This window comes from Malus domestica, chromosome 16, assembly GCF_042453785.1.
Source record: "Malus domestica chromosome 16, GDT2T_hap1".
In the NCBI taxonomy this organism is placed as follows: domain Eukaryota; kingdom Viridiplantae; phylum Streptophyta; class Magnoliopsida; order Rosales; family Rosaceae; genus Malus; species Malus domestica.
Genome location: NC_091676.1, coordinates 20,152,915 through 20,175,558, shown reverse-complemented (window position 1 = coordinate 20,175,558; position 22,644 = coordinate 20,152,915). Strand labels below are relative to the sequence as shown.

At 39.5% G+C, this 22,644-nt stretch overlaps 2 protein-coding genes across 2 annotated transcripts; one reads left to right on the top strand and one right to left on the bottom strand.

The window, feature by feature from the left end:
- Window positions 1-1,830: 1,830 nt before the first annotated feature.
- Window positions 1,831-2,785, bottom strand: LOC103404043 (ethylene-responsive transcription factor 1B-like). Its single transcript, XM_008342898.4, has one exon. It carries the CDS (start codon window positions 2,781-2,783, stop codon window positions 2,034-2,036), a length of 750 nt encoding a protein of 249 aa, XP_008341120.3. The 5' UTR covers window positions 2,784-2,785; the 3' UTR covers window positions 1,831-2,033.
- A 5,079-nt stretch (window positions 2,786-7,864) lies between these two features.
- On the top strand, window positions 7,865-11,007 carry LOC139193045 (uncharacterized). Its single transcript, XM_070816001.1, has 5 exons — window positions 7,865-8,345; window positions 8,487-8,737; window positions 8,847-8,991; window positions 9,470-9,838; window positions 10,676-11,007. The coding sequence occupies exons 1-5, from the start codon at window positions 7,865-7,867 to the stop codon at window positions 11,005-11,007; spliced, it is 1,578 nt and encodes a 525-aa protein (XP_070672102.1).
- Window positions 11,008-22,644: the final 11,637 nt, after the last annotated feature.

The following is a 22,644-nucleotide window of genomic DNA, read 5'->3' as shown; positions in this document are numbered from 1 at the left end:
TCATTCTCTTTCTCTCTCATTGCTTTCATTTCTTTCTCTGAATCTCAATTCTTAAGCTAAGTATTCATTAAGATTCGTACTGTTAATACATAGGTGCTAGGTTCTAGCCCGCCACCCGTCTAGTGCCTAGTGTCTTTTAAAACCTTAGTTATGACTGTTGCACAACCAGCTTATTCATGCAATTATGCGTAGTGTCATTTGGCAATGACTAACAATAATATGATTGTATTTCATTCATATATATATTAACAGCTCATAAATTACTAACATTCAAACGGCCGCAAAATACGATGCTATAAGCTAACATAATTCTTCTTTTATGCATATATACAATATTCAAATTTAAGATATCTTCTACGGCCACCGCTGTTAGAAATAGAGTTATACTTTGCTAATTAACCCATTAATGATATTAAAAATTAGAAAGAAAATGGTCTAAGAAAAATAAACAAAAAGAGGTGGAGGAAGGAAGGGGGAGGGAGGAGGATCACAATTTTATCATAGTTTAATACAACCAAATTGGACCGACGTGAAGATAATATATATGTTTAGATTATCTGTATGTTATTATTATTATAACAGCATGAATTAGAAAGTCGTACGTAGCCAAACCCAAATTGCTAAAGACTGAGTTGCCCTTGAGAAGCTTCTCTTCTTTGAAATTCGACCAAAACAGTGTTCAAAGTGGTTCAGCTGGGTCAGTGCATGCCTCACTCTTTTCCCCTTCTCCACAGAACTACTAATTTCTATTTAAAATTTCCTATTTATTAGTAATAGCTTTCTTTTCATCAAAATTAGTATTACCTTAGTTGATATTGATCTGCATATTCCTCGACCTTATTGCATGATTAAATTATACATGTTCCCGCACTTATGAGTCCTGAATCCTTAATCATAAAATGCTATGAAATACCAAGAAAACTTTGATTGAGATTTTGATTGATGACAAATTCAACAAGTTGCAGCTCTTTTGCTGGTCCTGGCTGTATATCTTTTTTTTGTATATATGCTTGATATTTCAGCATCCCAGACCCTTCGCTATTGGAAGATAATAAATATATATATATATATAGGCAATTTTATTGGGGGATCAGGTTGTGGGATCCACTACACATCAAACTTTAACGATCCGAACCGTCTACTTTTTAAGTCTTGATTCAAAAGATCATCCTTGTAAAAATTCAATTCAATTCGAAACCATTTACTATTTAATTATCACGATGAAATTTTCAAAGTTATTCTTGGAACAAGTGTTCATTAATTTATTTGAACTCAATTAAATACCTCAAATACTTCCGATTTCGCTAATATTTTGTAATGATAATCTATAAAGTGCAACTTGAAAAATAAATGATTCGGATCTTTAAAGTTTGATGTGGTGTGGATCCCACAAATAATTCCCATTTTAAAAAAAAATTAGGAATCCTTCTCCTTAAGAGCCTTCTATATATTACATTTTGTAAAGCAAGCATCAGTTTCTAGCTTGCTGAGGAAAGTAAAATTCTTGAACATGCTCGAAGCAATGCATTGGGCCGCCACGCCCAAGTACAAAGATATAAGAATCTCTTGAGCATGCAAAACTAGCCCAATACAAAAGATGGTTGTTGAAGGAATGTGTATTAGGAATTTTTGTGTAATAACTGAAATAAAATGGTCAGAAGATTTGATGATTGAAAAATATAGTATTAGAGTGATTAACTTTGATGGGTCAATTAATCCCATCCATGCATGTCACTCGAGTAGTGCTGCAGGCGTGCATGAGCCAATGTCATTTTATGAGTCACTTGGCCCTACTAGTTGACCTAATCAAATTTCAAAGCAACAGTCACCTCAAGGTTCAACTAATTTGATTTCAGCCCCACAGATTAAACACTAGGACACATTAATGCGTAACACCTTTATCTTTCTACGAACTTTACAGCAAAAACAAAAGATTGGAGCCACGGTTCATACAATTACAAAGAGATTGATTACAGAAAAAAGAACAAACAAACAAAAGAAGAATTCAATAAAGATGAATTTGCTGTTTTGGTTCACCAATTAGGAGTGGCGCTGGTACTTGTATTCTCGGTTGAATTTAACAATTCTTCCAAGTAATCTGTTCCCAGATCTTCAAACACCACCACATTCTCTATCATCACATCTCTGTCAACTTGACTTTTCTTGAACCCAGTTTTCCTTCTCATCGAGTGCTTTCGCTTAAGCGCCATCACCGGCGAACATCCTTCCAAATCCAAGGTACCATAGTTGATCTCCCTAAGCGATTCGCGGACTCTCTCTACTGGGAAATTGAGAATTGCCTTAGAGCCTCTCATGGAAAAGGCGGCTTGATCATAGGCAAGAGCTGCGGCTTCGGCACTGTCAAATGTGCCTAGCCACACCCTTATGCCATGTCTAGTGGAGTCTCTTATTTCTGCAGCAAACTTGCCCCATGGCCGCCTCCGAACCCCTCTATAGGACTTTTCCTTTTTCAGGTTTTCTTCTTCGCATGCGGAGCTCACCTCCTCTTCCTTAATTGGGTTTGCAGAAACAAAAAAACTTGACGTTATTTCTTGGGTGGCCTCCGAAATTAGACCATAAAGAAGCATTTCTTCTGAATCATTTTCATTGAAAGGAAGTGAATTGTTGCCAAATTTAAGACCATCATCCCAAGAAAATGATGATCCAAATGAAGATTCTGGTGACAAATTGGAGTTTGGGGAATCAAAAGTCGAGTAATTCATTTGAAGAGTTAGGGTGTTTTTGTTTTCTTCTTGGATCACTCTGTGTGTGTGCGCGCGCATGTTGGTTTGCTAAAGATTTGCATCCTCATTATATATACCCAATTCCAATGGGTCCCACAGGACCAATGTGGACCAATAGAGGCCAATAGGGTCCCAGGTTAAAATGACAAAAAGACGGGGTAAAATTACGAGGGTGAAATGGTAAAATCATCCAGATAGATACATATTAAAATAGATGTGGTGGCTATATTTTATTAGTTTTTTGGATTATTGTATTATTGTGGGATGCCACACAAGTTGAGATGAATTTGAGCACATGGGTCAATTGAAGCATGGCGGCCAAGTCAGAGAGAAATATGCAGTGACATCAGCTTCTGATATCACTGTTCTTCGACGCTTAGGATCTTGTCCACGTGTCAGCATGCTGATTCTTCTGACAGATAAATCCATTGGTAGTTGAATGGCCATTTGAGATGGAGTAGAATTCTCCCTCTCCTATTCACATCTCCTTCCATCTGTTTTTCTTATACATTATTTTTTATTTTATTATCTTTATAAAAAATCAATATAAGATATTGATGTAACTTAACCGTAACCGTTCAAATAAAAGAGAAGGGAAGGGAAGAGAGATTATGAGTGAAAAGAATCATTCTCCGTTTGAGATAGTATACATGTTTTTCTCTCTAACCACTTCAAGAAACACCGTTGGATTGCCCATGTATTTGCGCATTTAAAGGCGTTACTAAAGTTTTTAAATATTTTATATCCTAATCATCGTTAAAACTAAAAAATTTTAAACCCTTTTTTTTAATTTTTCATTTAAAGAAATCAAAAGTCTTGTGATATTTGCTTGGAGCCCAAAGTTTATTTGGGAAGAAAGAGGTCGTTTTCTCTTTCCCATTTTACGAGCGTTCGAGGAAATGAGGCTTGAAAAAAAAAAGGTCAAGGTTCTCGTGGCTTAGATTTACAAATGAACTTGACCAAACGTTTTTCACTCTATTGATCTCAAATTTACTCATGCTATTGAAGAAGATTAAACTATATATGCTTCGGAATTTTGTTTTAACTTTTTGTTTTTGATTATTTTAATATTAGGATATTATGTTCATAAACGTAAATTAAGATGAAAAAAGTTATCAAACGACTTTGTTATCTCTTCATTGGTCAATTTCCTTAAGTTGGTGTACAGTTGCAAAATACTCATTTCATTTGTCACCACATTCTTAGTAGACTAGGTATATTTAGATTAGTAGATTAAAAACTTTAACTTACAATATGAATCAGTCGACCAGCTTTGGCCACTTGACACCATCTCCACATTATGAGTCTTAAAAAGTGGTGGATCAAAGTTTCCAATTGGAAAAAGAAAAAATCCAATGTGAAATAATCCAGCAAGAGATATTGTGAGCATAGCTGTAGATGATATGATTAAATTGTTATTTTTATTTTTTCACAATGACAATGTCACAGCTCATCCTGAATTATTTATTTTTGACGGAGTGAAATTACTTATTTACCCTTGGACTTTTTGTGTGGCTATGTGGGTTAAGTTTTAATTGGACCAATTCAAAGATTTTCCTAAGTTTTGGAACACTTAGGACTTAAAGTGTTTGTTTTGTGTATTGGAAGACCAAGTAGGACCACCACACACCCAACCTTTTCCCCGTGCACTCTCTCTCCCCTCCCTTTCAATTTTTCTACAACGTCCATACAAGTGTACGGACAAATCTCGAACCCTCTCATTCAGACACGGATCGACGTCAAGAATGTAAGATTCGAACTCCTTATAAGCTTCTAAGTTCGTATATGCTATTTTTAGAACTTGAAAGCTTCAAAAACCCCAAGAACTCTAACCCCAGATTTCATGCACTGTTCATGCACTAATTAATGTGAGGTTTTTAGGAGTTTTTAAGGACATAAGGATCTTTGAATCATCCTCACGAAGCTCAGAGAAGAAAAACCAAGCGATTTGGATGTCAGGAAATCGAGTTCAACGAGTTTTAAGTTTTCGCCAGATTATCGAGCTTTCTTTGGTGAGTTTTCATGGATCTCAAGCCTTGAAATTGGTAAGGATGTGTTCTTCTAGTTATAAGCTTTAAATTGAGACCAATTTCATGAGTTTTGGGTAAGAAATGACTGAGATACAAGGATTTTAAGATTTTTTAGTTTCCAGCGACGGTGACGGTTACTAGAGTTCGAAGGTAGAAGATAGAGAATATTCCGTCAAAGTTTGACGGAATATTCTGACGCCGTCAGGTAGAATTAACGGTTTCTGTTACTTTTTAACGGAATATTCCTAAAGGGGTTAGGGGATGCTGTTAGGGTTCCCTGTACGTGGCCGCGCGTAGGGCCATGCCCTTGTCGGCACATGATGGTGAGTGAGGGCTCCGAAAATTATTTTAAAATTTTGGGTGTGTTCATGGAGTTGTGTAGGTCACGATGGTATATTTATATACCTCAATTGAACAATGTATGAGAAGTTATTAGTTAGTATTGGTTATGTGCTTTAAATTAACGTTTTTATAGTTGTTTCGTATATGAGATGTGATTGAAAGCTCATAAACATGCACCCCGGGTGATTGTGATTTAGCAAAAGATATGGTACATGCCTATTTATAGTGTCACCTCCCACACCCTATGCTCACATTGGATCCAATTTAGGTGCACAGTCTTGTCGTACAGACCATCATAGGTGGTTCCGACTTATAGGTGACTAGCGATTTATCGCATAGCTATCATGAGTGCGTAGCATTGAGTTGTTCTAACTCGTGTGCAGTGTAGTGCCGTATAGGTCACTTGTAGTGACTCCGGCTAGATTGATTAATGAGCTATGAGTTCAACCGTACAGACTTCTGCAGGGGTTCCGGCTAATATGTTATTTTCCATGAATTTATTTTCACCTGAGTTACTTATTCTGTTTTATATTTTTGGCATGGCATACTTAAGATTATGGATATGTGAAGCATGATTTGATATATATATATATATATATATATATATATATTTATATATTTATATTCCATTTCTGGGAAAATTATACATGTTTTACGGCGAGAGGTTAGAGTATTTGGTAAATGAAATGATTTTGAAAAGCTTTGTTTTTGCCCATTCACACTTTCTGTTTTGCGCTCCTCCAGGTTTTAGGTAAACTTGATGTTGGTGGCGTTTGTGGATCTTGGCGGTTCTGACAAAGTATAATATTCGTAGGACTTCTTCTGGTACTGTATAACTAGTACTTGTCCTACTGGACTGCACCTAGACTTCTATACTCTGATTAGGTGTATTTACACTTGTATCTCATTCCTAGCACTTTTTGCTTATTAGTGCACATTAATTAGCTTTCAGTTCTTATCTATTAGTATATTTCATATCCTTATTGCTTCCGCACTGTGCACATGGCTACGTCACCCTCACGTGACAGCCAGCACGCCTTGATTTTAGGTCGGGGTGTGTCAATTTGGTATCAGAGCCTAGGTTTAGTAGTCCTATATATCTCGTGAATAATCTAATCATTATGATGTCTTCTGTCAGAACTATGCCTCCTCGTAGAGAGCCACGTCACTCAGCTAAGCCTAGTTTCCCTGATATTGCTTAGTTAGGGGAAGCTATAGCTAATGCCATTCAGTCTTCGCTCCGTCCTCCTCAAAGGACACCTCTTGAGACTGTGTATAATCTGAAGCTGAATAATTTGATGGGTAATGAATGACATGAAGGAGCAGAGAAGTGGCTTAATCATGTTGAGAAGACTTTCCTTATGATGCAAAGTCAGGGGAATCTTCCTCCTGATAGGTGGGTCGAGACGACTACCTGGTTTCTAGGTCTGGAGCTTGCATCCTGGTGGAGACAAGAGTCCTATCAAATGCCACCAGAGGTAGCAGCCGATTGGGAAATGTTTAAACAGTTGTTTCGGAAAAGGTTTATTCCCCCTGAGTATATTGATCGCAAGAAATAAGAATTTACGCATCTGAAACAAGGAAAGATAACGGTGAATGAATATTACAAAAGATTCACTAATTTGTCTTGATATGATCCGGAGGTTGCTGTTAATCCGATCGAGATGCTCCGTCGTTTCAGGTTGGGTACTAAGAAGAAATGGCGTTCTATAGCGACATCGACTCCCTGTGCCACTTACCAAGAGTTTATGAGGCTTTACTGCAAATTGAAGACTCAAAGAACATGCCCAGTGAAAGTGAAGATGAAAAAGAAAAGAACGGGAATCAGATGCGACATGATAAAGGTAAAGGTCAATCATCTCAGGGACCTCGTAAGACCCAGAGCTTTAAGAGAAGTGGTGGCAATTCCAGCTCTTCTAGTGGATGCTTGAGCTCTAATATACAGATGAGAGGTGGTAGATTTTCTGGATGCTCGAGATTTCAGAGGCAGAGGGACTTTGGTGGTTCAAGTGGTTCAGGTGCTCATTTATGTCGCAGGTGTAATAATAGGCATTTTGGGGAGTGTATGAGAGGCAGCAATGCATGTTATACTTGTGGACAGATGGGGTGTAGGGCTGCACATTGCCCTCAGAATCAGCAGAAGCCCCAACAGCCTTCCTTACCACCACTTGTGCCGGCCCAGCAAGTTTCAGGACCTAGTGGTTATGCCCAGACTGGTTGTGGTGGTGCTTATCATTATCAGGGTTACGCCGCCCCTTATACTTTAGGGAAGTATCAGTACTCACAGGACCCTCATTATCAGAGTGGTTACCCTCAATATCAGGGAGGTTCTATGCCATATCAGCCACATTTAGCAGGTGGATCTCAGTGGTACCAGGGGGACAGCCACAGTAGGTAGAGATTGCTGCTAGCAGTGCAGGATCTTCGAGGCAGTCTAGTTAGCCAAGACAAGGACGTGGTACTCATGCTAACAGAAGTCGTGGTAGACGACAGTAGAATCAGGGACGTATCCATAACATGACACTGCAAGATGCTCAAAACAATCTTGATTTAATCATGGATACGTTAAATATTATTGGTCATTTTGCTAGAGTATTGATTGAATGTGGTACTATGCATTCTATTGTTTCTCATACATTTGCTCAAGTGACGTAACCTCATCATACTCCTCTATGATACGATTTAGAGTTTTCTATGCCTAGAGGGGAGAGATGTTATGTTGATCGGGTATATCCAGGATGTCCAGTGATGGTGGAGGATGTTGTTATGCCAGCTAACCTTATTCCGTTAGACATTGTTGATTTTGATGTGATTTTGGGCACTAACTGGTTACACTACAATCGTGCCAAGATAGATTGCTATGGAAATACAGTTACTTTTCATCGTCCTGGATTACCTGAAGTTACATTTGTAGAAGAACCTAGCAGGGTGAGGCATGGTGTTATTTATGCCATGAAAACCAAAAGATTGTTGTCGAAAGGTTGTCAGGGATATTTAGCTCATGTGGTGTTGAATGATAATGCTCCTAGTAGTGTGGAAGATGTACATGTGGTCAGGCATTTTTCGGATGTGTTCCCTGATGATTTGCTTGGATTGCCGCCAGATATAGATGTGGAGTTTGCTATTGATCTGCTTCCAGGTACGGATCCTATATCTTTGACTCCTTATAGAATGGCTCTTGCTAAATTACGGGAATTGAAAGTTCAGTTGCAAGAATTAGTGGATAAAGGTTTTATTCAACCTAGTACTTAACCCTAGGGAGCTCTAGTTTTATTTGTAAGGAAGAAGGATGGAACTTTGAGGCTATGCATTGATTACCGGTAATTGAATCGGGTAATAATTAAGAACCATTATCCATTGCCACGTATAGATGATTTGTTTGATCAACTTCGAGGTGCCTGTGTGTTCTCTAAGATTGACTTAAGGTCTGGTTACTACCAATTGAAGATTAAAAGTGAAGATGTCCCGAAAACAGCATTCAGGACTCGATATGGTCATTATGAGTTTCTTGTGATGCCATTCAGGTTAACTAATGCGCTAGCAGCTTTCATGGATTTAATGAATCGAGTATTCCAACCATATTTGGACAGGTTTGTCATCGTTTTCATTGATGACATTCTGGTATACTCTAAGTCTATAGCAGAGCATGCTAGACATCTTAAATTGGTGTTGAAAAATTTGAGGGAACACCAGCTATATGCTAAGTTTAGCAAATGCCAATTCTGGTTAGATCAAGTGGCATTTTTGGGACATGTTATATCAGCTCAAGGCATTCGAGTGGATTCTCAAAAAGTGGCAGCTGTGGACAATTGGGAGCAACCTCGAACCGTCCCTGAGGTACGGAGTTTTCTTGGCCTACCAGGCTATTATAAATGGTTTGTTAAGGATTTTTTAGTTATTGCTTTACCATTAACGAGGTTGACTAGAAAAGCAGTTAAGTTTGAGTGGGATGATAATTGTGAGCAAAGTTTCCAGCAGTTGAAGTATTATCTCACTCATGCACCTGTTTTAGCACTCCCAGATGATAGTGGTAATTTTGAGGTCTACAGTGATGCTTCTTTGAATGGTATGGGTTGTGTATTGATGCAACATGGTAGAGTGATTGCTTATGCTTCGACACAGTTGAAACCTCATGAGAAGAATTACCCTACTCATGATATGGAGTTAGTGGCTATCATCTTTGCTCTGAAGATTTGGAGACATTATCTTTATGGTGTAAGATCTTCACAAATTATAAAAGTCTTCAATATCTTTTTACTCAGAGGGATCTAAATCTTAGGCAGTAGAGGTGGATTGAGTTACTTAACGATTATGATTGCATGATTGAATATCACCCTGGTCGTGCAAATGCAGTGGCGGATGCACTTAGTAGGAAGACTCCAGCTAGACTTAATGCCATCTATGATTGTCATGTTCCTCTCCTTGCAGAATTAAGGTCCACTAGAGTGGAATTAAGAGTGGAAGATCAAGAGAAAGCCTTACTTGCAAATTTTCAAGTTAGGCCAATTTTGATTGATCATGTACTTGAAGCTCATATGATTGATGAAGAGACCTGGGAAATAATTCAAGCAAGAAATCGAGGCAAGAAGAAAGATTTCAGAATTCAAGAAACTGATGGCATGCTTATGCAGGAGAGCAGAATGTATGTGCCGAATAATGCAGAGTTTAAGAAAGAAATCCTTGATGAAGCGCATATTTTGGCATATACAATGCATCCAGGAGGTACCAAGATGTATCATACCATTCGACCATTTTATTATTGGCCGGGTTTGAAAAGAGAAATTGCTAAGTATGTGAGTAGATGTGTCATTTGTCAACAAGTTAAAGCGGAAAGAAAGAAACCTTTTGGATTGATGCAGCCACTTCCCGTTCCATAGTGGAAATGAGAAAATATTACTATGGATTTTGTACACAAGCTTCCTCGAACACATAATGGTTATGATGGCATTTGGGTGATAGTTGATCGGCTCACTAAGTCATCCCACTTTATTCCAGTGAGGGAAAAATACTCCTTAAGTTAATTAGCTAAGTTATTCATATCGAAGATCGTGAAGTAACATGGTGTTCTAGTTGATATTATCTCGGATCGGGACCCTAGATTCACTTCTAAGTTCTAGATAGCATTCCAGGAAGCTCTTGGTACGAGATTACTTTATAGTATGGCATATCATCATCAGACAAATGGGCAATCTAAGAGGACCATTCAGACGTTAGAAGATATGATAAGATCTTCCGTGCTGCAGTTTGGCGATGGTTGGCATGATTGTTTGGATTTGATGGAGTTCGCCTACAATAATAGTTACCATTCGAGTATTGGTATGGCACCTTTTGAGGGACTCTATGGCAAGTATTTTTGAACGCCATTATGCTGGTTAGAAGTGGGTGAAAGAGTTTTGGTGGGCCGGGAGATTGTGGATGAAACTACTCAAAATATTCAAGTAATTAAGTCTAACTTGAAAGCCGTCCAGGATCGACAAAAGAGCTTAGCAGACAAGCATGCCACTGACCAGATGTATAATGTAGGTGATTGGGTATTTTTGAAACTATCACCATGGAAAGGTGTTGTGCGGTTTGGAAAGAAAGGCAAGTTGAGTCCTAGGTACATTGGACCGTATATGATCACCGAGCGAGTCAGTGAGGTTGCTTATAGACTTGAGTTACCTCCAGAGTTATCAAGAGTGCATAATGTGTTTCATGTTTCGATGCTTCGACATTATGTCTCAAATCATTCACATGTGATACCTCCTCAACCATTGGAAATTACTTCGGATTTATCCTATAATGAGGAGCCAATGACTATTTTGGATTGGAAGGATAAGGAGCTGAGGAATAAGACAGTGCATCTGGTGAAAGTTCTATGGAGAAATCAATCAGTGGAAGAGGCTACTTAGGAAACAAAGGATCGGATGAGAGAGATGTATCCACGCTTGTTTTATGACTATTAGTGGATGTATTTGTTGTGTATAATTTCGAGGATGAAATTTTATAAGGTGGGTAGATTGTCACAGCCCGTCCCGAATTATTTATTTTTTACGGTGTGAAATTACTTAATTACCCTTGGACGTTTTGTGTGGTTATGTGGGTTAAGCTTTATTTGGACCAATTCAAAGATTTTCCTAAGTTTTGGAACACTTAGGACTTAAAGTGTTTGTTTTGAGTATTAGAAGACCAAGTAGGACCACCACACACCCAACCTTTTCCCTGTGCACTCTCTCTCCCCTCCATTTCGATTTTTCTGCAACGTCCGTACAAGTGTACAGACAAATCTCGAACCCTCTCATTCAGACGCGGATCGACGTCAAAAAGGTAAGATTCGAACTCCTTATAAGCTTCTGAGTTTGTATATGCTATTTTTAGAACTTGAAAGCTTCAAAAACCCCTAGAACTCTAACCCCAGATTTCATGCACTGTTCATGCACTAATTAATGTGAGTTTTTTAGGAGTTTTTAAGGACATAGGGAGCTTTGAATCATCCTCACGAAGCTCGGAGAAGAACAACCAAGCGATTTGGACGTCGGGAAATCGAGTTCGACGAGTTTTAAGTTTTCACCGGATTATCGGGCTTTCTCCGGCGAGTTTTCGTGGATCTCAAGCCTTGAAATTGGTAGGGATGTGTTCTTCTAGTTATAAGCTTTAAATTGAGACCAATTTCATGAGTTTTGGGTAAGAAATGACTGAGATACAAGGATTTTAAGATTTTTCAATTTCCGGCGACGGTGACGATCACCGGAGTTCGAAGGTAGAAGATAGAGAATATTTTGTCAAAGTTTGACGGAATATTCTGACGCCGTCCGGTAGAATTAATGGTTTCTATTACTTTTTAACAGAATATTCCTAACGGAGTTAGGGGATTCTGTTAGGGTTCCCTGCGCATGGTCACACATAGGGCCATGCCTTTATCGGCAAGTGACAGTGCGTGAAGGCTCCGAAAATTATTTTAAAATTTTGGGCGTGTTCATGGAGTTGTGTAGGTCACGATGGTATATTTATATGCCTCAATTAAGCAATGTATGAGAAGTTATTAGCTAGTATTGGTTATGTGCTTTAAATTAACATTTTTATAGTTGTTTCGCATATAGGGGAGACTCATCCCAAAGACGAGCGCAGTCAAGGATGACTCGGGGGCTACGACCCTTCGACATACCAATGAGTGGGCTTTTGGTTTTCAGCATATACTTATATACTTGATATTTTCCCAGAAAATGCGTTTAAATGAAAGTATGCATTGAAATGCCATGCATATAAATTTATATTCAGCATATGAATTAGTATATGATGTATAATATGAATTGGTGCTGTGGACGCTCAGGTAAGTACCAGGTGAGTTATATTTTATTATATGAGATATTTATAATATGAGATGTGATTGAAAGCTCATAAACCTACACCCCGGGTGATTTTGATTTAGCTAGAGATATGGTACATGCCAGAATATAATGTCACCTCCCGCACTCTATGCTTACATTGGATCCAATTTAGGTGCACATTCTTGTCATACAGACCATCATAGGTGGTTCCGACTCGTAGGTGACTAGCGATTTATCGCATAGCCATCATGAGTGCGTAACATCGAGCATAACTATATTACACCCAGTCTTGTCGTGTTCCGACACGTGTGCAGTGTAGTGCCGTATAGGTCACTTGTAGTGACTCTAGCTAGATTGATTAATGAGCAATGAATTCAATTGTACAGACTTCTGTAGGGTTCCGGCTAAAATGTTATTTTTCATGAATTTATTTTCACTTGAGTTACTTATTCTGTTTTATATTTTTCGTAGGACTTCTTCTGGTACTGTATAACTAGTACTTGTCCTACTGGATTGCACCTAGACTTCTATGCTCTGATTAGGTGTATTTACACTTGCATCTCATTCCTAGCACTTTATGCTTATTAGTGCACATTAATTAGCTTTCGATTCTTATTATTCGTATATTTCATATCCTTATTGCTTCCGCACAGTGCACATGGCTACGTCACCCTCACGTGACGGCCAGCACACCTTGATTTTAGGCCGAGGTGTGTCAGACAACGTTATACCATCAAGGACCCAGAAGAGTTTCCCTCCAACCAGGAGGCCAATCACAACGCGACACGTGTCGACATCAGAAGTCAATCATAGTGCGACACGTGTCAACATCAGAAGCCAATCACAACACGACACATGTCAATGTCAGAATGAAACTAGAAAATCTCTTCTATAAATAGAGATCATTCTCTCACAATATTTCCTAATGTCATTTGTACTAAATCATTCACTAGTACTCACTAAAGGAGGCTTGAACCTATGTACTTGTGTAAACCCTTCACAATTAATGAGAACTCATCTACTCCATGGACGTAGCCAATCTGGGTGAACCACGTACATCTTGTGTTTGCTTCCATGTCCCTATCCATTTACATATTTATTCACACTTGTGACCGGAGCAATCTAGTGAAGGTCATAAACTTAACATTTTCTGTTGTACCAAAGTCCTTACTGATTTTGTGCATCAACATTTGGCACTGTCTGTGGGAAACACACTTATTACCATTCTCTTCAGCTTTGCCAAGCTGGTTTCCACCATTTTTTCACTCTCTTTTGACCAGGCATCCCTCTCCAACATGGGGAGCGAAGGAGGCCACAACACACAGAATGACACCCATCTTGCACCTAGTGCGAAGCAACGAAAGAATGAAGGAAAGAGGGTTGCTCTTCAAGCTAAAGTCGATGAGCTAAAAGCTCAGAACAACAAGATAGTAATGAAGAATGAGGTCCTCCAGGAGCAGTATGAGAAGCTCTTTGAGACACTCCATGAAACTAGGTAGACTCAAACACGCAAGCTCGTTACCCCTGTGGACATCAACCATCATCCGGGTGCCCCCCAACACGGAGGGTCACCTCCCTTCGACATGGGTATCCCTGATGAGGAGCGAGCTAATCATCAAAACATTGATCAACATGAGACTTCTCTCAACCCAGATGCTTCGACCCGAAGTAGAATAAGTGGAGGAAAACACCTCCTTGCAGAAAGGTTAGAAGGATCGAAAGTCGTTTATCGTGATTGCCGAGACTTCCTAAAGCAACGTCAAGAAAATCCCCTCCACATATGCTCGAAGATCAATGACCCAAGGGTTTCTAAAAGACTCAGTCCCCTTCCGCAACCGAGGCCAGCTGCCAATCTAGGGAAGGAACGACAGGTCCCAGAGGAACATGAAGGTACATGGGACTCTAAGGTATTCCGACAGACTCGCCCTAAAAGTCAGTACGGAGAGTCCAAGAAAAAACCACACGCCCATGCTCAAACTTTCTTACTTCCAAGAGGCGATGGAGACTTACGAAAGAAAATTCCAGTGATACATGACTCCACTCAGGACCCCCTTGTCCTACAGCTCCTTGAGGAAGTAAACAAGTTGAAGGCCAAACGTTAGGCCGAGATACCTGACTGGAACCAACCCAGGCCTGGCCCTCTCACAAGAAGGATCATCGACACCCCCTTCAAGCGAAGACAAAACAAAAGTTTGGTTTACAACTCTATACTAGAAGAGAATACCTAATTGAACACCTTAACCTTTTTAAGTCCACCATGGCATATCGGATGTATACCGACGAATAGCGATGTCTTCTCTTCCCCTCCACCCTCTCTGACGGAGCTCTAAACTGGTATTGCTGTCTTCCACTTGAGACAGTAGACTCATTTGAGGAATTGAGGAAACTGTTTCTCTCTCAACACATCTTCCAAACCGATCACTTGCATTCTACAGATGACCTGTTAACTATTCGCCAGAAGCCGGACGAGTCACTACGAAAGTATACCGGTCGCTTCAGCCATGAGTATTCTCGCTGCGCTGAGGCAAATGACAAAACCGCCCTCAAGGCCTTCACGCCAGGCCTATGTGATTGTTTCTTCAAGTACATGATCAATGCCAACACTTGGAAGACTTACTCCGAGGTGATGGCACAGGCTTATAACCACGTCTCCGCCGAAGCAAGGACATACCAAGGGAACCCCCATATGGTTAACCCTGATGCGTAAAATAAGTTAACACACAAAATTAAACCCTCTTTTTATCAAATGTAGTAAAGTATGTAAGTAGGGATCGTTCTAGGCCGGGGATTAGGAGGGATTGCTAAACACTTGAAAACTGACTTAAAAACATAAACACAAAATTTAAAACACTAAACTAGACTCAAAGAATGCAAAACTATACTTTAAAATACTTAAACAAACATAAAACTCAAAACAGCAACCTAATGACTCAAAAGTGCCTAAAAACCACTTTCTGGGCAGTTTTGAGAACCTAACAAGAACTTGGACGAAGTTGGATGAAAACTTGAATCAAAACACTTAGAAACACAAATCAAAACACTTTCTAACTAATCTAAGACTTCAAAATAAAGGGGGATTTGTTTTGGACGAAAATTGAAAACAAAACAGAAACTTTAAAACAAAACAGATTGTAAAACGTTTTTGGATGAAAATGATGGATAAAAGGCTAGTTAGGAGGTTCTTCTCCACACATGACACACTTGCAAACAAAATGATTTTCAGTTGTTCTTTCAATAAATTATGAAACTCAACACCCCAAGTTAATTAGATACGCTTAAATTAACCGTCAAGTTCTCCTTAAGTTAATGAATTGGATGGAAAAACGCATACAACAATTCAAAGCATTCCTCAAAGGTTCCTTACGTGATGAGCACAATAAAGATACAATCAAGAATCATGTAGCACAATGAGAACTATAAGTGTTGACGAGGCATTCGTTACTATGATGAGCATGAAACTAGTGCCAAGAATTCATTCAACGCGATCGTTTTCAAGCGACCTTCACTACTTGTGATTATAAGATTGTAACTATTAGGTGAAATTCCCTCATAATCTAGCATCATATTCATGCATGAAAACTAAGCGTGCACTCTCAATCAACATACACAAATAAGTTATCAATCAAGTAGATGAACGAATTGAATCCGCAACTTATGAAATAACAACTGAATGTAATCAAATCATATTGCAAGCATGTACATGGTTTCGAATCACCCCCCAACTAAGGGGGTTTAGTTCCTCATTCTTGCAATACAAAGATACATAAAATTAGACATTAAAATCAAAGGAAAGAAAACACCTAAAATGCTCCAACTTGGAAAGCAAGTGCATCAATGGATCTCCCTTCCTCCTTGTTGCGGCATGAAGCTTGTGGACAGATTTTTGGGTGGATTTGTGGTGTAGAATGGATGGGGAATGATATGGAGGGGTTTAGGGTGAGTGTGGAAGAGTGTTTGATGGTTGGAAGGTGGTGGAGAACTAGGCAAAGAGGGTGGAAGAAGGTGGAGTGGCTGTTATGTTTTCTAGGCACTAGAATGGTGTTTTTGGGGTGTTTTGCTTCCTAGGGTGTGTATGGACGAATTTCTGTGATAAAATGATGAATATGGGGGATTGTCCTCTGGCCAAGGGGTGTAAACATGTATTTATAGGCCCCCAAAAACCTTAGAAAATCAAGTTAGGTTAAGGATGAAATGCATGGCAATTTGTGTGTGTGGTGTGCAATGGTCCAAGGGTGAAAATGAAGTGATGATGCAAAGTGTGAAGGGTAAAATGGAGTGGTCTTGTAGCTAGGGGGCATGAATGATTGTGTACATTGCATAGATATGGAAAGGGAGGTGAAAATGTGTCAATAAATGGGTCAAAGGTGCAGCAACATGTGGTACACAAGGCATGGGATTCCAAATGTGAATGATGGAGCATCAATTGGTGCATGTAATGGATGTAAATGTTGTCTAAAATCTAATGAGTGAAGGGAACAAGAGGTATCAAGCAATTGAGTGTAATAATTAAATGAATTGAAGCATGAAATTAGAAATTATGTAGGGGACAAGAGTGATCAAGCATGGCATGGAATCCAAAGGGAATTCTATGTGGTTTGCATGGCAAGGAATGCAAGTTGAGGTGACAGATTTTTGGGCTATTTTCTTCATCTTTTGGACCATAATTCTTCATATTCTTGGCCTCTTTAGTTCTCAAATTCGTCCATCCACTTGGCCCATGCATTTGCTATCCATTCCAAGCCCGAAACATGCTCCAAAGGCCTCCAAAATGCATCTTCTTGCATACTTTGTACTTAGAGTCTGAAAACACACGAAAATGACTTTAAACATTAAAATAACTAAGGAAACACGACATAAATGCACAAGAACAAGCCAACTAAGTCGCATAAATATGCTCCTATCAAACCCCTATCAACAAATGGGAAGTGAAAGTCAAGTTCTACCAAGTGAAGAGATATTGGCCATTCAAACACCTATTGCATCATCTCCTGCCTCATTTAGCTACTCGCTAAGTCACCAAACGTATCTGTTTCTTGGTAAGAGGAATGATTTTTACTCTCAGTAAGCCCATTACAACAAGAGGGATAAAAGTTCGTATCAAGACAACCAGGGGTGAACGTACCGTCGACTATTATGACTATGGGGCCAAGCCTCACTCTTTCAAAATGGAGGACTAGGTACTAAAGGAAATGCTATTATAAGAAGGCATACACATTACAAATGTTTTGACTCTCAACCGCTTGAGATCTTTTGTCACACAGGCCATTCGGCAAATATTTAAAGAAGAGGGAATTCAGACAACTTCTTTTGAGTCTTTTACGTTCCTAGCACTGGAAAACTTGGTCTACGCTGACCTACCCTTATACTCCAACTCAGAGCTTTAACATGCATACTTTGACACAAAGTATGTGATACTAAGTGTTACAACCAACATGGTTCACATATCAAAAGCATGGAGCCTTTCATGCATAGCAAAACATTCATAAGCATCACTCATATCAATCAACATAAACATCATACATTCCAACACATTCATACATAAACATTATACATTCCAACACATTCATATATAAACATCATACATTTCCAACACATCCATACATAAGCCAACTGTGCTTCGAAAGGGTTTAACATACTTTGTGTCTTCGACACTTGCTACAATGTGCCTCGACACCTTGCCCTTATTCTCACCAACCAAGTGATGAAATGTGAAGAATGAACTCATCTTCATGCCACTAACCAGGTGATGAAATGTACAACCCGTACTCTCCTTCTTGCCACCAACCAGGTGATGAAATATACAACCCGTACCCTAATATCATTTGGCAACTTGCCACTCATGCCACCAACCAGGTGAAGAAGGAACTCATATTCATACCACCAACCAGGTGATGAAATGTACAAACCATACTCTTCTTCATGCCACCAACCAGGTGATGAAATGTACAACACGTACTCTAATATCATTTGGCAACTTGCCACTCATGCCACCAACCAGGTGAAAAAGGAACTCATTTTCGTGCCACCAACCATGTGATGAAATGTACAACCCGTATTCTAATATCATTTGGCAACTTGCCACTCATGCCACCAACCAGGTGAAGAAGGAACTCATCTTCATGCCACCAACCAGGTGATGAAATGTACAACCCGTACTTTAATATCATTTGGCAACTTGCCACTCATGCCACCAACCCGGTGAAGAAGGAACTCATCTTCGTGCCACCAACCAGGTGATAAAATGTACAACCCGTACTCTCCTTCAAGCCGCCAACCAAGTGATGAAATGTATAACCCGTACTCTAATATCATTTGGCAACTTGCCACTCATGCCACCAACCAGGTGAAGAAGGAACTCATCTTCGTACCACCCACCAAGTGATGAAAGCAACTCACCATTCATTCTACCTACCAGAAGACAAGTGGTACAACTTGTACATGTGAACTCCTAACATTCACAAATAATCAAAAACCCTCAAGCTTGACAACTTAACTAGGGGAGCACTTATGCCCAACAAGAGTTATAGTCACCAACAAAGTCTTATTGCAAGCCAACAACAACTTCAGTGCATGGCATACGAAGATCAAGTTATTCAGCCCTCTTGCATCTGTTTCAGACATTTCCCCTCTGTAACAATGCAAACACTACAACTCGTAAAAAGCTTCACACACTCATGATCAAGACAGTGTAAAGCAAAACGAATTTATGGTGCCAACAAGAGCTTCATCAAAAGAGTTCAACCATAATTCTCAAAAGCTTCACACACTCTTGATCAAGTTAGTGTGAAGCAAAACCAATTTATGGTGCCAACAAGAGCTTCATTAATGGAGGGTAACCACAACTCTCAAAAGCTTCACACACTCTTGATCAAGACAGTGTGAAGCAAAATCTAAGGTGCCAACAAGAGCTTCATCAAATGAGTTCAACCACAATTCTCAAAAGCTTCACACACTCTTGATCAAGACAGTGTAAAGCAAAACCAATTTATTGTGCCAATAAGAGCTTCATCAATGGAGGGCAACCACAATTCTCAAAAGCTTCACACACTCTTAATCAAGACAGTGTGAAGCAAAACCAATTTATGGTGCCAACAAAAGCTTCATCAAACGAGTTCAACCACAATTCTCAAAAGCTTCACACACTCTTGATCAAGACAGTGTGAAGCAAAACCAATTTATGGTGCCAACAAAAGCTTCATCAATGGAGGGCAACTACAATTCTCAAACATTCAAAGGAAATTCAAGACTATGGTTCATCCAAACCTTCGACTACTACAAGGTGTGACTTGCATCACAATCTCTTACTCAACAATGTGGAAGCAAAATTTGTATATGTTGTCTCTCCCACATTTTCAAATTTCTAGTTTCCCAAAAAAAAAATGAGGGAAATTCAACAAAACTTCATCAATGGAGGACAACTACAAATTCTCAAAAGCTTCACACTATCTTGATCAAGATAGTGTGAAGCAAAATCAATTCATGGTACCCAACAAAAGCTTCAACTCCAAAGCTTCACCAACAAAAACTTCATCAATGGAGGACAACTACACATTCTCAAAATCTTCACACTATCTTCATCAAGATAGTGTGAAGCAAAATCAATTCATGGTACCCAATAAAAGCTTCAACTCCAAAGCTTCACCTACAAAGCTTCAACTCCAAAGCTTCACCTACAAAAGTTTCACCCATAATAGCTTCACCAACAAAAGCTTCACCCATAAAAGCTTCACCCACCACAAAAGCTTCACCTACAAAAGCTTCAACTCCAAAGCTTCACCCACAATAGCTTCACCTACAAAAGTTTCCCCCATAAAAACCTTCACCAACAAAAGCTTCACCCACAAAAGCTTCACCTACCACAAAAGCTTCACCTACAAAAGCTTCACCCACAAAAGCTTCCCCAACCACAAAAGCTTCACCCACAAAGCTTCACCCATAAAAGCTTCACCAACAAAAGCTTTACCCACAAAAGCTTCAACACAAAAGCTTCACCTACAAAAGCTTCACACTATCTTGATCAAGATAGTGTGAAGCAAAATCAATTCATGGTACCCAACAAAGCTTCAACCTCAAAGCTTCACCTACAAAACTTTAAAATATATATATATATATATATATATATTTTGTTTTTTCGGAAATTCGAAAATTAAAAAATTCAGAAATTCGAAAGAAAAAAAAAATCGAGAAACAAAAATTTTGAAAAAACAATTGCCTAGGCCTCCCCTTCTTTGGGCCTAACAACTTTCATAACAAATATATATGAAGAAGGAGTTTTGGGCTACCACTTAGAAAGGAAATGCCTCATTCGTCAACTCCCTCGACCAGAGACTTTGGGGACTCCTACCATATGCTACTGCAGCTTGATACTCGGAAGTCTCACGACCACTCAATGACTTGGATTTTTCAAGTCTCCAAACGAGAAGTTTTCCTCACTCAAGAAATTAAGGGTGCACTACCTCAACCTACATGATTCACTCACAAAGCTTTAAAATTCAAAGAACTTATTGAAGAATGCCTTGGTGTATTTAACACAATACGTTGAAATGAAGCAAAACTTGTTTATTGATATCTCCAATAAGTTACAAATATGTACATATACATGAATCAAAATAAACAAACAAGAGGGAGCCTTCATAAAGGTTGCTCAGGAGAAGTCTCAGCAGTCGGCAGAGCCCCAGAAAGAGGAGGCACCAGAGGGTGATTATTCGGAGCCTCAGTACTAGGCAGAACCCTAGAAGAAGGAGGCACCGAAGGTTGTTCATTTGGAGCTTCATTACGCGGTACAGCCCTAGAAGACGAAGTCAATAAATGTCTTTGGAACAAACCCACAAACCTCTGATGATCAAGTAAAATCTGACCATTAGATTCTTACAGCTGGTCAAGCTTCCTCTTCATGTTTGTAGCATAGTCATGTGTGAGCCTGTGCAACTGTTTATTCTCATGCTTGAGCCCTCTGATCTCCTGTTTGAGACTTATCACTTCAGTCGCCAATGATTCAACCTAGCGGGTTTGAGCAAATAGGCGTTGGGCCATATTAGACACAGAACCTGCACACTGAACACTGAGAGCCAGAGAATCCTTAACAGCCAACTCGTCAGACCATTTGGAAAGTAGTATGTTATCTTTGGGAGTGAGAAGGTTCCTGTCCACCACCGCAGCGGTCATATCATTCTTTATCACAGAATCCCCAACGGTAAGAAGACTAGTAGGGGATAAGAAGAATGGGTGCCATATGTTACCTTGAGAAGGCATGGCTGCCTTTTCACCAACATTCTCAGAAATGATGAAGGAGAAATGAGTTGCAATATATCTCTGAAGTAAGGGGAAAATTCCTACAATTAATAACTCTCTGAATGTATTTCCTGCACACAATTGGTGCCCTTATAAAAGAAAGGGCAACATGGTTGTTGGTTCAAAAATCAAAGAGGCACCACTTTCCGGATTTTGAAAAGGCACCACTTTCCACACGCAACATCAGCTCCTTGGGTATCACAGATAACTTTGCCAAAGATCTCTGACAAAGGTTAGACACATAAATTTTGAAGGTCCAGCTACCCTACTATTACCCACAAGGGTAAAAGAACAGCACCACTGCTTGATAACTAGAAAATCTCAATGTGTGTCAACCTCCGTGCTCCGTGGCAAAGCAGACTGGCAAAAATCCCTAACCTTTACTCACATTCGAGAAAACACTCCTAACAAGATTGCTTGCTCAAAAATCGAAGAGGCACCGCTCTCAGAATCTCAAGAGCCAGACTCCCAACAGGATTACGTGCTCAAAAATTGAAGAGGCACCGCCCTCCGAATCTGGAGAGCTAGACTCCCAACAGGATTACTTTCTCAAAAATCGAAGAGACACTGCTCTTCGAATCTCAAGAGTCAGACTTCCCACAAGATTGCTTTCTCAAAAATTGAAAAGGCACCGCTCTCCGAATCTCAAGAATCAGACTCCCAACAAGATTACATGCTAAAAAATTGAAGAGGCACCGCCCTTCGAATCTCAAGACCAGACTCCCAATAGGATTACTTTCTCAAAAATTGAAGAGGCACCGCTCTTCGAATCTCAAGAGTCAGACTCCCAACAGGATTGCTTTCTCAAAAATCGAAGAGGCACTGTTCTCTGAATCTCGAGAGCCAGATCCCCGACAAGATTGCTTGTTCGAAAACTGAAAAAGCACCGCTCTCCAAACTTCGAGAGCTAGATTTCCTTGGATAAAGCTT

Excerpts from the sequence above, each read along its gene's own strand:
- LOC139193045 (XM_070816001.1), top strand. The coding sequence starts at position 7,865 with ATGGTGGAGGATGTTGTTATGCCAGCTAACCTTATTCCGTTAGACATT. Across the intron at positions 8,992-9,469 it reads CTACCAGGCTATTATAAATG|TGGCGGATGCACTTAGTAGG; the intron begins GTTTGTTAAGGA and ends GTGCAAATGCAG. Across the intron at positions 9,839-10,675 it reads ATATACAATGCATCCAGGAG|GTGTTGTGCGGTTTGGAAAG; the intron begins GTACCAAGATGT and ends CACCATGGAAAG.
- LOC103404043 (XM_008342898.4), bottom strand. The coding sequence starts at position 2,783 with ATGCGCGCGCACACACACAGAGTGATCCAAGAAGAAAACAAAAACACC.